The sequence below is a fragment of the Myxocyprinus asiaticus genome, chromosome 8, assembly GCF_019703515.2.
Source record: "Myxocyprinus asiaticus isolate MX2 ecotype Aquarium Trade chromosome 8, UBuf_Myxa_2, whole genome shotgun sequence".
Taxonomy (NCBI): domain Eukaryota; kingdom Metazoa; phylum Chordata; class Actinopteri; order Cypriniformes; family Catostomidae; genus Myxocyprinus; species Myxocyprinus asiaticus.
The window spans coordinates 53,386,134-53,400,907 of record NC_059351.1 but is presented as its reverse complement, the minus strand read 5'-3'; the positions used below and the strand labels follow the sequence as shown (position 1 = coordinate 53,400,907).

Here is a 14,774-nt window from a genome sequence, read left to right as displayed (position 1 = left end):
TGTATAATATATTGAATATTTCATATTTTTGTTACAATATTCATTGATGTTGTAACTCAACAGTGAAGAACTTTGACAGGGTTGTGTGACCCTTTTTTGCTCAAAATGGCCACTGTTCCTCATGTAGTGTAGGACAGAAGCCATGAAATTAATTAATTACATGCGGTTGCCAGGTATTCAAACCCGTAATCAATTTATGTCAATAAGTTGTTCAGTTTCATTTTATTGTGTCTACCATCAAACGTTTAGGCGGCCATGGTACATTTTAAAAGTAGCCCAAAAAAAAAAAACTTTTTGACATGGAGTGTCATATTTTATTTTCCTAGTTAATGGCTGTGCCGACATTTCTCAGCCGGCCCACAGGGAAAAGTTCCAGTTCTCCCTATGGCCAGTCCGTCCCTGTGCAGAGACACTGATTTAAGAAGCATTTGGAATGGCCTCTTAATTTTTTCCAGAGCTGTATATATATGTGCATGTATATGATTTTCCGAAGTTTGAGTCCACTTGTGAAAATGTTTCTTATTTTGCATTTTTCTAATTTAACCGTTTATATATATATATATTTTATTACAAATGATATTATTAGCATAACAGTTTGAATGAAAACCTGATGATTATAATATAATCATAATCCTGCATGTGCATTTTCACAGAGCATCTTAAATGCTTTAATGAAAGAAAACCTGTACTTTTGTACAAAATGAGTTAACACAATGTCACAAAGTTGCTTATTTGATTACTGATCAAGAAATTGTGTGCAATCTTAAATATTTCTTATATTACTGTTTTCAAAATCACACAAGATCACGTAGCGTGTTTTCATGAGCTGAATGGGAGACTAAACACTATTAAAGTGTGACGAGACTCGCGCTGCATGTGCAAGCCATTCACGCATCACAAGCCGATCAACTATTTAGCCCTTTCCTGTGAATCGCACCTGCAAAATCCTAAAACTTTATTTCCAGGTTTAATTTATATTTTGAATAGACTTGAAAAGATTTTTGAACCCCATGATGTGGGTTTATGTTTTCTCTTTTAATCGTTTCATGTCATTCTGAGTGTGACTATGGTTTAAGGAGGGTGTATCTGTATGCTGGGTTGGAAATCTCAAGGATTAATAGTGGTGTTTTCCTTATTACATTACGTGTTGTTCTGAAAGCAAAAAGAAACAAATGAAACACTGAATGTAGGCTGTCATCCGCGCAGCGTTACTGAAGCAAAGTGGGTGCATTTACTTGCGTGATTAACCGAAAGTGAAGCGATGCCGGCTTGTGATTCGTGAATTGCTTGCACGCGCTGCACGAGTCTGTTGGGTATACTGCAGTCTCGTCACATTTTAACTTTTTGATTAGCCTGCCATTCAGCTCATGAAAACACGCTGCGTGATCATGAAGGACTACATCAAGATGTAGATTGGAATGCAGGTGCAAAATTTATATAAATGAAATAGTCTTCTCTCTCGCCATTGATTGCCCCTCCGTGAGCCCATGCTGGCACATGTGCCATAGGTTGCCAACCCCTGGCATAGACTCTGTATTGGAAACAGAAATTAGTTCATAATCCCAACCTTCCTTAAATACAAGCAGTTAGTTTGATTGTATTTTTGCCTTTACAGTTTCATGAAGCATTTCTGGTCTCAAATTTTAGCTTATTTATTACTTGCAATGTATAACTTTGTGAATGTTTCTGTCATGCTTTTTTCCATAACATTGAATCTGGTAATTAAGTGTCAGTTGAAGCTTCAAACTTTCTGAATGATGGGAAAAATCAAATGTATAAAGCAAGATGTCTTAAATTCAAGCCCAGTCCCAAAATTTATAATTTTTATCTTCATAAAATATCATAAAGTATAAAAGCTATTAGAAAACCTCATATTATTGACTTGACTACTGAATTTCCCCTCATGATGCATCCTCTTGTTGTATTATTTATGTCATTATTGTGAACTGTAGACCCAAATCAAATATACCTTAAATAATGCCCCTTTGAATTTACTGATTTTTAATTTATTTTAATGAAATTATCGTTGAATTTATCGATAGGCCTAGTCATCTAAGACTTAAATTTTTTATTTTACTTACATTTTATACTTGGCAGAACATATCTAGTAAACACTTTCTGCAATAAATACATGAAAATAGCTCATAATGACAATGATGATAAAATTTATTTTGTCAAACTACATGTATTAATCACGACACAAACTGCTACACAATGATCTGTAAGCTGTTAAGAGAAAAAATAACATTGTTTGTCTTCTATGCAGAGCCTAGTAGTGGTCACATGGCAAATGAACGAAAGACACAGATCTGAAGACCTTTTTGGGAGGTAAACTGATCAGTTCTGTTTTCTATAGAGCCTATGTGGCTGTCACATGACTAATGAACGAAATGACTTGAATAAAGATTCGTTCATCGTGCTGAACGAGATTTAAAGATCTAAGTCCGTAAAATGATCCAATCTTCCCATCACTAATGACTAAAACTCAAGAATATTTTCCAAGGCAGGAGAAGTGGTAATAAAAAAAAAAAAAAAAAAAAAAAAAAAAAAAAAGGGGGGGGGGGCAATGTGAAGCACATTAATATAATTAAGCACTACAGGCTGTAATTACCAGTGTTATAGTTGTAACTGATGTACATTTAATTTTTAGTGGGTGTGCTATACTAACAATAAAGCCTGTAGCAAATTAGCTCAAAAGGGAAATATATATATAATTTATATATTTAATCATACCGCATTATGACTAATCATTAATATTTAAATCAGCCAAAAAGTGAGATACATATGTGTAGATATATATAGATACTTAATTACAAGGGGTTATAGTTCATTATAAATATATATAGATCATCTTTCAGAATTAATTTTAGCTAAATTAATTCTAAATCGACTGATCTGTTCGTCCACCGAACCGACAGTACGATCTTCTATCAACTCTTAAGAATTATTATTCTTCTGGCCAAGAAGAAAAATTTATTGTTCTATATAGTACTAACAGTACAAAAGCATGTAGCAAAATCAACGTTTAAGTGACTTTGTCTCTGTGTTTGTGGCTCACATATCAATCAAGCGTGGATATAATGAGTTTAATAAATGAAAACTACAGGTAAATACAACTAAACTTAAGCAAAGAATACATATACAGAATACTGAAAAGTAAAGAAAGAGAGAGAGAGAGAAGAGCAAAGAATGGCGAGATTTACAATCAGTTAACTACAACCTTTGAGAACCATCAGAGAATCAAAATCACCTTAAAAAAAAGGTGTCAAAGCTTAATGATGCATCTAAAGATTTATAAAACGGTTACTTGCATTGGCTTTGGTGCTGAACAAGAGTCCGGATGCATGTAGAATACGGAGATTCTCGGTGAGTTCCTGAGCTGAAGCGTTCGTTGGATTCTTCCGGAGATCGGTTGTCTGCGGGAAGTTTGAACGAAGTTAACTTCAGAATCAGAATCAGCTTTATTGCCAAGTATGCTTACACATACAAGTAATTTGTCTTGGTGACAGGAGCTTCCAGTGTACAACAATACAAAAACAGCAGGAAGACATAGATAATAATAAAAAATAATTATACACATACGTACAGACACACACATACACACATACACATGGGTAGTGCTTGAAAGCAAGTTGCCGAAAAGTCAGGAAAGTGTCCTTCTCACAAGGGAATGAGCCCAGATATTCTTGAGCAGAGGTCTCTTGAAGCCAAATCAGTTCACACCCATCTTTTCTAAAATGACCAATCATAGGTGCCAACTTTTAGTGGGAGAAATCTTCCTTTGTTCCCCTTCACAGCCTATTTGCATGTTTTATGGTGGTCTAGGAATTTATACAGTTTTACACCAATGTATGGTAAAAATAGTATAATGCGTTTTATAGTAACATACTATACACCATTAGTTAAGGCAAAAAGAGAAGATCATTTCAATACCAAACAGATGGGGTCTGCAAACATTAAAACAGCGATACATACTTAAACCTGGATGTCAGCCTTCAAAGTTACCCTAACATAACTAAAGCATCATAACTAGGTTAATATAACATTGGGACATACATACAACACAAGAATACATCATGTACATTTTGGGATAGTTTGATTATGAGTTAAATGCAGGGTATGTGTATTTGCTTTTCATGGTTTCTCCATCACTTGGCATTTCGTGCCGGGCGACGAAGAGATGGGGGGTTACTTGTGGAATGCCTTTGAAGTTACAGGAGAGACTTAGAGATGTTTCTGTTTAGCATCTGCAAAGGCAACTAATGTGACAAAGGGTCTTTTAGTGACCATTATCTTGTAGACTGTTGGAGCCGGGCTAGTGATTTAGTGTGAAGAAGGGAAAAGGGGGAGATTTTATGACCAGATGAGCAGATCGAGCATCTTGATAATGTCCACGCGTTACAAGCCTTAACATTTACCCTATGTTTTGCATTTTTGTATTTTTAGGTATGTGCCCAACTGAAAGAGCTGTACCCAAAATTTCAGGACTTAAAGGAGGGTTGGCTTATCTATAAATCTTCAGGTAATCATCAGGAACATGGTGATGCACTTTTTGCAAAAAAAAAAAAAAAAAATTTTTTATATGTTTTGTTGCAAAGTAACAGACAAAATATGGTACAGTGCTATATTTTGTGTAAATACACACCTTTGTGCCAACTAAAAAAGGTGGTAGGTAAAAACTTCCTAATCCTGTAAAAACTGATCCTGGCATAAAAAGAGGAATGATCTAAAAAATTCCAATAGCATATTTTATTTTGCTGTATTTTTGTCCTATTGGTCTATTTTTTAAAGAGGATGGGGCTCCCGGAAGCTCACCCTTATTCCACCCGATGAGAGTGGGTACAGTGGAAAGCTTTTGAAGACTGCAGCACAAGGTTTTAAAGGAGTTCTTTACATAGCTCCTCTTCAAATGGAACTCGACACCACTGCTCTGCCACCAGAATCCGAACAAGTAAGAATGATTCAAATGAAATAATTTTACATCAATTGCTTACAATTTTAGAATTAAAAATACAAAATTTTAATTTTAGTAAAATATGATAAATATTTGGGTACAGCTCTTTCAGTTGCTGAAAAACCCAGGAAATGATCTGTCGGCAAAAAAGTACAGTTACAAACCATAACTACCATTAAATAATAGCATATTTATTTTTGTCAGTATGAAATAAAAACAATAAAGTAGTTGCAAAACCTGGTCATCTCAGTTTGGATGGTGGCCGTCTGCTGAACAGTGTGCTGCCTATGGAGGCTGAACCATGGAATGCATACAAAATATTTCAGTAATTATAACTACAAAACACATACAAAACAATAAATGCATGCACAATATACATAACAGGCATTTCATTTCTCACAAACTATCCTTTTACATAATACAATTAAAAAATATACACAAAAACCTGGCATTATCCTGACTGGGACCAGCTGCACTGCCTGAAGTCAGCAAAGATAGCAAGTGTCTGGCTGATCTGACAACTTCAGTCCTGTAAACACATTCACAGTTGAAACAGAATATTTTTATCTTGTCTTTCTATTATGCCCTTTTTCTCAAGTCTTGATATTGTTTTTGGGGTCTATTAGAATGTTTTCATGTTCGATTTTTAAAAAAACTTCTTTAAAAAAAAATTGAAAAATGTAAACATATTTTACATTATTGCATCACCTCTCTTCAGGTGAGATACCAGTTCGGGACGCGGGACACGGTACTCTCTGTGTGAGCATGACAGTCATCCAGCTGTGTTTGTAACATTTGTTGTTGTTCGGTGTATGAATTAGCCATTAAATGCCTTACAATAAGCCTACAATTTGCATGATATTAAGCAGAAATGAATCGTATAATGTAATCGCGCCTGCTAAATCCCACACATCTGAATGATCATTTGTGATGTTCATGTCTTGAGCTCAAAACGCACTTACAAACACCAGCAAGTGTTTGAAATAACATCCGACTTGGATCTGATGTGGATTCCGATCACAGAATGAAGCAGAATTACATTCATTATTGAGTTATGTGTGATGCTTACTCTTACGCATACTAATCACTTTCATACTAAATATACTTTATACTAAAACAAATACCAGAGACCGCTTAGACAAATGTCTCACGTGCTGAGAATGCTAACCTAACATATAAATCATAAAAGTTTAAGAACCACTTACCTCCGTGCGGTTCATGGTCAGAATGGCGACCTTTTGAATCATGCTCGTGCCAGAGAATTGTTGCACCTCGACCTGTAATTGGCCAGAATGCTCCGTTCGACTTTTCCAAGACCCTCTACTCTTCCCTGTGGAACCCGGAAGCTTGATCCCTGACCCACTTTCTGTACGTTCTGAATTTCTGCGGTTTGAATTTATTCTTCATCTTGAAAACTTGAAGCTGTATTTTTAAAAACTGGATATTTACAGTCTAAGAATTCGGAACAAAAAATTTGCTGTTTGAAAATACATATTTATAAAATTGTGCCATAAAAAACAATTCAGTTTTGTTAAATATGAAATGTCCAGGATTGGAGTTTAAAAAATTCAAATTCAAACCTATTTAAAATGCCACGTAATATTCAATTTTGTGAAATCACACTTATAATTCAAATTCAAAAGTCTATAAATCAAATTTACACAATTCAAATTCAAATCGTTTTGTCATATTTCTGTCTCCATGCACAATGCAGAGGTGGATAAGAATAGGCACATTTTATCAAAGATAACTGAGTGTGTAAAATGCTGAATGCTCTGGCTATGCTCTCCATGGAGAAATAACTTATCCAAAGCATTCCTGACTTCAATAATAGGGTCATTGAGAAGTTTGCCACTCAGAAGGACAGAAGGGCAAAATTCCTGTACAAATAAGATGTCTGTCTCACACTCTCTCACTCACTCACTCATCCACAAACACACACACACACAATTTTTTTTACCATTGGCTCAGAGCCACACCTGAAAATGTGGGCACCAACTGCGACTGGCCACGCTTCTTTGATGTTCTGAATTTAAAATGACATTTTTGCTCCCTTAAAGGAGGAAGGAGATGCCACTTGAAAGCTCGTTCCAAACGAAAGTGAAAAAAAGAATGAACCCTTCCATAAGACGGACACATTCATACAATAATATCGTGTTCCCTTCAGATTACCCACTTCAAGGGCTCTGTACCACGGAGTGAGTAGGGAGGATCACTTGTGATTAGTTTCCACCCCCAATTTGCTGTAGCTCTGTCTTGTCTGTCTGTGCGCTGTCAGTGTCCTCTTTGCTCTGCACATTACTCAACTCTACCAAGAAGAATGAAAAAATAATTGTACTGCCACCCTCTTAACCTCTTATTACAGTATAAACTGCAAATAAGGATAGTAAACCGAGAGAGATTTCTGTGTTATCGTCACAACCCTGTCAGTATACCTTTAATATTTCCAGATGTGAAACTCAAAGCGTCCAGTCAAATCCATTCTGATCTCAGTTGATCATCATCTCATTCTCAGGTATGAGTTGCTGTTTCTAACATCACCATTCATAAACCAAACACCAACAAAAATGCAAATCAGTGCAGATCAGGAACAGGAGCGCATTGGGTTAAGTTTTATTTTTGAGCATATGCATACAAAAAGGAATGGATTGACAAAAAAGCCTGCTAATCATTTTTCCATTTTTTAATTGATATAAACTCACATTTAAAACCTGATTGTGTGTATTGTGTACAACTACGCTTGTCACTACATTACTAACACACATGAACCGATTTCAGGCATCATTAAACTGGTGATGTAACTAAGTGATAAAAAAAAACACCTGTTAGTCAAAGTGCAGTTTGTTTTAATGTGTATACATTTGTTGCTCAGTAAATATTCAAAGCCAGTTAATAGTGCAAAAAATGCAAAAACAGTAGTGCGATGTGAGATTTACTTTATCCTTCACTGTTTACAATTAAAACAACCGAAGAGTGGTAAGATAAGAAATACAATATCAATACAGGTCCCAATTTACAAATAAATTACTACTACATGAGTGTTTATGTTGGCTACATAAAGTGAGTATTTAACTTCCACGAATTTGTGATATGTCTGTTTCTCATAGGAGGTTGTTTAATCTGAGAAAGACACAGAGGAATTATAAAGGCTAAATCCAGCATAGAGGGGTTCAGTGAATGTGGTGTTGAATGTGTGTAAGTGTGTGAGTGTGTGTGTGTCAGAGACACTGTAGAAGGACAGAGTGCCGGCCGGCCAGTCCAGATACACTCCTACTCTGTTAGAGTGGGGTGACAGGACACATATGATGGTGCTCTTGAAATCATGCCAGTGTGTGAATTGATCATTAGTGCACTCCAACCTCCAAGACTTTTCATTGTACCCAAAAACACATTCATTTCTCCTTCCTTTCCTTTCAATTCCTTTATATGTCACTGATATATCAGCTTCCCTCCCTCTCCACTCAGTCTCCCAGTAACATCGTCCAGTCAGACTCTGTCTACACAGAACCTGAGGATAGTGCTCAAATCTCTCTGGATGATCAGGATACGAATGATCTTCATTCACATGCATCACCTTTCTGTTCTCCTTAGACAGAATGAGATGAGAGTTTGCTGTGTTTGGATCCAGTGTGAGATGACAGAAATCTGAATATAATTAAGGAAATTAGAAGTGAGAGCCTTTATAAAACAACAATAAATAATGACATGAGAGTGTACTTGTGTACCCCTACATTTCTGTAGTCCAGCTCTTGTCCTGATCTCTCCACCACACTTCACACTGTGAGGAAACACAGCACTAAATAGTTAATCTCCAATTATTTAAATGAATGTGTGCATATAACATACAAGTTGAGTTGCAGTCAAATATGGGATTTATCTTAAGTAATGAAAATTTTTGAGAGGAACAAAAATCACGTACAGTGATTGATTTGTCAACTTATGACAATGATTGAGCCAAAAAAGTTTATTTGATGAAAAATGTTTTAGGGGATGTGGACTTTGTGTAACGAACAGACCAAAATTTAAGTTGTTATTCATTTTTATATAATACATTTATAAGGCATCTTCAGACATTTTGCAAAGTTTGACATCATCAACATTGTGATGTCAATGCAACATCAATGATGACCAATCATCACTGATGTCAAAAGACATCTTAAATTAGAATTATTTGAGTGAATTCTGTTCTCCAGACTAAAATTTCAAGATTATCATATTTTTGTTCAAGCTGTTGGAAAATTAAGTAAACACAATAAAACCACACTGGCATACATTCAGACAAGAGTCAATTATAATGAAGGTAGATTTTAACCGAAAAGTTGAAAACTCTTTTAGCACAGTCAGTGGCAGCCCCATTCACCGAAGACACGTAAAGATGCAGACTGACCGTATGTCTAGAAAAACTAGACTGTATGTTGACAGTGTGCACAAACTGTGCTGATAACCAAATTTGTGTCATGCACATTGAATGTAACACATTTCAACACAGGGAAAACCAAAGCATATTTTTATCTTTACTGTTCAACATACTTGAGTTTGTCCAGTTTGCAGTTTGGATCATTGAGTCTCTCAGAGAGCAGTTTGACTCCTGATTCTCCAGGGTGATTGTAGCTCAGATCCAGCTCTATCAGGTGTGAAGTGTTTGAGCTCAGTGCTGAAGCCACATAACAACAGCCGACCTCTGTCACCATACAGCCTGATATTCTACACACACACATCAACAGCCTTATAAACTACAAACACACACATCAACAGTCAGATAATCTACACAGAAAGACAAAAAATACATAATACAATGGTGCTTTAAAACTCAAATATTAATATTCCTATTGATATTACCAATTGATATTTGGTGAAAAAAAGAAAAAAAAATGTAATATTATATATATTTTTTTAAATAAGTTCGAATATATATTTATACTTGAACATCATTGTAACTCTCTTTGGGACTCTTCAGGGGACAAAAACAATAATTGCAGGGGCAATGCCTTGCTCATAATCATCATGAGCAGGACCAAAGTAAATTTAGCTTTTAAGGGGAAATTCTACCAATTTAGGTCAAGTCATAAATTGAAATACCCCAGTATCTCCAATGTACAGTTTGTACTCTTCAGTGCATCAGAGAGCAGCTTCACTCCTGAATCCTGCAGGTCATTGTTACTCAGGTCCAGCTCTCTCAGGACAGAGTTTGATGATTGTAGAACTGAAGCCAAACTTTTGCAGCACTGATCAGTAAGATTACACATAGCAATCCTGGACAGAACAACAAAAAGTAAAAAAAAAAAAAAAAAAATCCACACATATTTAACACAAATTCAAAGACTGGAATTCAATACTCAAACAGGTCATTACTGCATTATTCAGGAGCTGATTGACTGGTATTAATGGGCCCAAATTGTGCTAAGAAAATATTCCCCACACCACACAAGGCAGGTTGGGTCCATGGATTCATGCTGTTTGCGTCATATTCTGACCCCACCATCTGTGTGCCTCAGCATAAATTGAGACTCATCAGACCAGGCTACATTTTTCCAGTCTTCAACTGTCCAGTTTTGGTTAGCCTGTGCACACACTACAGCCTCAGCTTTGTGTTCTTGGCTGACAGAAGTGGAACCCTGCTGTTGTAGCCCATCCACCTCAAGGTTCAACATGTTGTTCATTCTGAGATGATGTTTTGCTCACTACAGTTGTACAGAGATACCGTAGCCTTTCTGTCAGCTCGAACCAGTCTAGCCATTCTCCATTGACCTCTCTCATCAACAAGACATTTCCGTCCACAGAACTACTGCTCACTGGATGTTTTTTTGTTTTTGGCACCATACTGAGTAAAGTCTAGAAACTTCTGTGCGTGAAAATCCCAGGAGATCATCAGTTTAAAAAATTGTCAAATCAGCCCATTTGGCACCAACAATCATGCCATGGTCTAAATCACTGATATCACATTTCTTCCCCATTTTGATGGTTCATTTGAACATTAAAAGTGTCATGCATTGCATTTTTTTATTTTATAATGTTCACTGAGGTCCACTTATAATGTTAGTAAGATTTTTTAATCAAAAATAGTCATAATTTAGAAATAATTGTCCATTTTCTATCCTGTCTTTTTGCACTCTGATTAAAATGCTGCATTTTCAGGTCGTGTTAAAACTTTAATGTAAACATCCACTGCTATAATTGGGTCATATCTTTGCATATGAAATAAGTGTCAATGCCCCCGCCTTTAAGTGTGTTTAATTGTTTTGTTAATCTTCTGCACTATTGCTGCAAAAGAAAATGGAAGTTGCTTTAAAGGAGTTTTTAACTCTAAGGACTACCACACTTGGAGTTGCAAGTTCGAATCCAGGGTGTGCTGAGTGACTCCAGTCAGGCTTCCTAAGCAACCAATTGCCCGGTTGCTAGGGTGGGTAGAGTCACGTTGGGTTAACCTCCTCGTGGTCACTATAATGTGGTTCTCGCTCTCGGTGGGATGCGTGGTGAGTTGTGCGTGGATGCCGCGGAGAATAGCGTGAGCCTCCACACACACTAGGTCTCCACAGTAACGCGCTCAACAAGTGGTGGTGGCATAGTGGGCTAAAGTGCATAACTGGTAATCAGAAAGTTGAACTGTGTCTTGTTTGAAAAATAATCCACAGTAAATTGAAGCGAACAAACAAACACTGTCTTATTGAGGCAATCTGGGACTTCATAAAAAATAAACGTCAGCTATTCTTTCCTCATGTTAGGATCATTAGGAATCAAATGCAGAGTCTGTTTTTCCACAACCTGGCACTGTACAACGTTTTGTTAACTTTGCAGGCATCTCGAACCTCTAGTTGCTCCAATAATCCCTGTGTTTCTCCCTGCCGTGCCGACACTCATCACCGCTCTAACCGCGAAACTGTGAGCGGGCCAAAGAGTCGATGTTGATGAAGTACTCGTTGACCTGTTTATAAAGAGGAAGACTTGTGCTGATGTATTCTTCTCTATTACGTAATAGGGACAAGGTTTAGAAAACAAGTTTTTTGTAGGCGTACTGGTTTAAATAAAGCCTTTTTTTGGACTAATGAATAAGTTTTGAGTTCTGAAACTTACAGTAAGTTTTTATAGTACTATGACCTCTTATGTCAAAAGATTAAGGAACATTTTATTTCTCAATGCATGACACCTTTAACTGAAGCTCCTGACCCGTATCTGCATAATTTTATGTAGTGCACTGCTGCCACATGACTGGCTGAATAGATAATCACATGAATAAGTAGGTGTACTCACATTAATAAGAAGGTGTACAGCTGATATGTACCTAATAAAGTACTTTGTGAGTATACATAAACAGTTGTGCTCAAATATTTGCATACCCCGGCAGAAATTGTGACATTTTGGAATTGATTTTGAAAATATGACTGATCATGCAAAAAAACTGTCTTTTATTTAAGGATAGTGATCATATGAAGCCATTTATTATCACATAGTTGTTTGGCTCCTTTTTAAATCATAATGATAACACCCAAATGGCCTTGATCAAAAGTTTACATACCCTTGAATGTTTGGCCTTGTTACAGACACACAAGGTGACACACACAAGTTTAAATGGCAATTAAAGGTTAATTTCCCACACCTGTGGCTTTTTAAATTGCAATTAGTGTCTGTGTATAAATAGTCAATGAGTTTGTTAAGCTCTCACGTGGATGCACTGAGCAGGCTAGATATTGAGCCATGGGGAGCAGAAAAGAACTGTCAAAAGACCTGCGTAACAAGGTAATGGAACTTTACAAAGATGGAAAAGGATATATAAAGATATCCAAAGCCTTGAAAATGCCAGTCAGTACTGTTCAATCATTTATTAAGAAGTGGAAAATTCAGTAATCTCTTGATACCAAGCCAAGGTCAGGTAGACCAAGAAAGATTTCAGCCACAACTGCCAGAAGAATTGTTCCGGATACAAAGAAAAACCCACAGGTAACCTCAGGAGAAATACAGACTGCTCTGGAAAAAGATGGTGTGGTTGTTTCAAGGAGCACAATATGACGATACTTGAACAAAAATGAGCTGCATGGTCAAGTTGCCAGAAAGAAGCCTTTACTGTGCCAATGCCACAAAAAAGCCCGGTTACAATATGCCCAACAACACCTTGACATGCCTCACAGCTTCTGGCACACTGTAATTTGGAGTCACGAGACCAAAATAGAGCTTTATGGTCACAACCATAAGCGCTTTGTTTGGAGAGGGGTCAACAAGGCCTATAGTGAAAAGAATACCATCCCCACTGTGAAGCATGGTGGTGGCTCACTGATGTTTTGGGGGTGTGTGAGCTCTAAAGGCACGGGGAATCTTGTGAAAATTGATGGCCAGATGAATGCAGCATGTTATCAGAAAATACTGGCAGACAATTTACATTCTTCTGCAAGAGAGCTGCGCATGGGACAATCTTGGACTTTCCAGCACGACAATGACCCTAAGTACAAGGCCAAGTTGACCCTCCAGTGGTTACAGCAGAAAAAGGTGAAGGTTCTGGAGTGGCCATCACAGTCTCCTGACCTTAATATCATTGAGCCACTCTGGGGAGATCTCAAATATGCGGTTCATGCAAGATGACCAAAGGCTTTGCATGACCTGGAGGCATTTTTCCAAGATGAATGGGCAGCTATACCACCTGCAAGAATTTGGGGCCTCATAGACAACTATTACAAAAGACTGCACGCTCTCATTGATGCTAAAGGGGGCAATACACATTATTAAGAACTAAGGGTATGCAGACTTTTGAACAGGGGGCGTTTCATTTTTTTTCTTTGCTGCCATGTTTTGTTTTATGATTGTGCCATTCTGTTATAACCTACAGTTGAATTTGAATCCCATAAGAAATAAAAGAAATGTGTTTTGCCTGCTCACTCATGTTTTCTTTAAAAATGGTACATATATTACCAATTCTACAAGGGTATGCAAACTTTTGAGCACAACTGTATATAAAATTAAAATTTGTTTAATTATTCCAAATAAAGTATAATTTAAAATAATCATTTTCGGTTTTGGGTTTGGCCAAGAATTTTTATTTTGGTGCATCACTAAAACATAATACATAAAATGCAAAAATATTTATACCTCAGTATCTCCAGTGTACAGTTTGTACTCTTCAGTGCATCAGAGAGCAGCTTCACTCCTGTATCTTGCAGGCCATTGTTACTCAGATCTAGCTCTCTCAGGAGGGACTCTGATGATTGCAGAACTGAAGCCAAACTTTCACAACACTTACCAGTGAGATTACAGATGGACAATCTAAACAGAACAGAGTTCAATCAGTTCCATTCACATGTTTCTTTCTTGTTCAGAAATGGTCTTTGGGGGCAGCTTACGTCAACCACTTGTGCAAAGTTGGTTTATTACACTTAAAACACATTAAATTGTAATTGATTAATATTTAACATAATAATGTAGTTGTATATCATGTTTTCATTTATATACAAGTTAAGTTTGATCATCTAAGCATCTGGAACATTTCTAATTTTACTTTTTTTTTTTAATTGCTATGGAAAAACAAACTAAACTACTTTTAAAAACACCTTAGTTCCATAGGACTAGATTTAATATTCTGACTGTACATGAATAACAGCACTTTACTGAGTTGGACAAATATTCACCTCAGTATCTTCAGTTTACAGTTTGGACTCTTCAGTGCATCAGAGAGCAGCTTCACTCCTGAATCCTGCAGGTCATTGTTACTCAGATCCAGCTCTCTCAGGGGGGACTTAGGTGATTGTAGAACTGAAGCCAAATTTTCAAGGTTCTGTTGTATAAGAATACAGCCAACAAGCCTAGACAACGAGACAAAATATTGTGTGAAAGAAGA

At 36.7% G+C, this 14,774-nt stretch overlaps 1 protein-coding gene across 1 annotated transcript in view; it reads right to left on the bottom strand.

Annotated features, from left to right (window-relative positions):
• The window catches only part of LOC127444816 (uncharacterized), a 93,907-nt gene that overhangs the window by 38,034 nt on the left and 41,099 nt on the right, over window positions 1-14,774 (bottom strand). Inside the window, 4 exon segments of the mRNA XM_051704356.1 lie at window positions 9,485-9,658; window positions 10,034-10,207; window positions 14,030-14,203; window positions 14,566-14,739. Of these exon segments, the coding sequence (XP_051560316.1) occupies window positions 9,485-9,658; window positions 10,034-10,207; window positions 14,030-14,203; window positions 14,566-14,739 (696 nt within the window).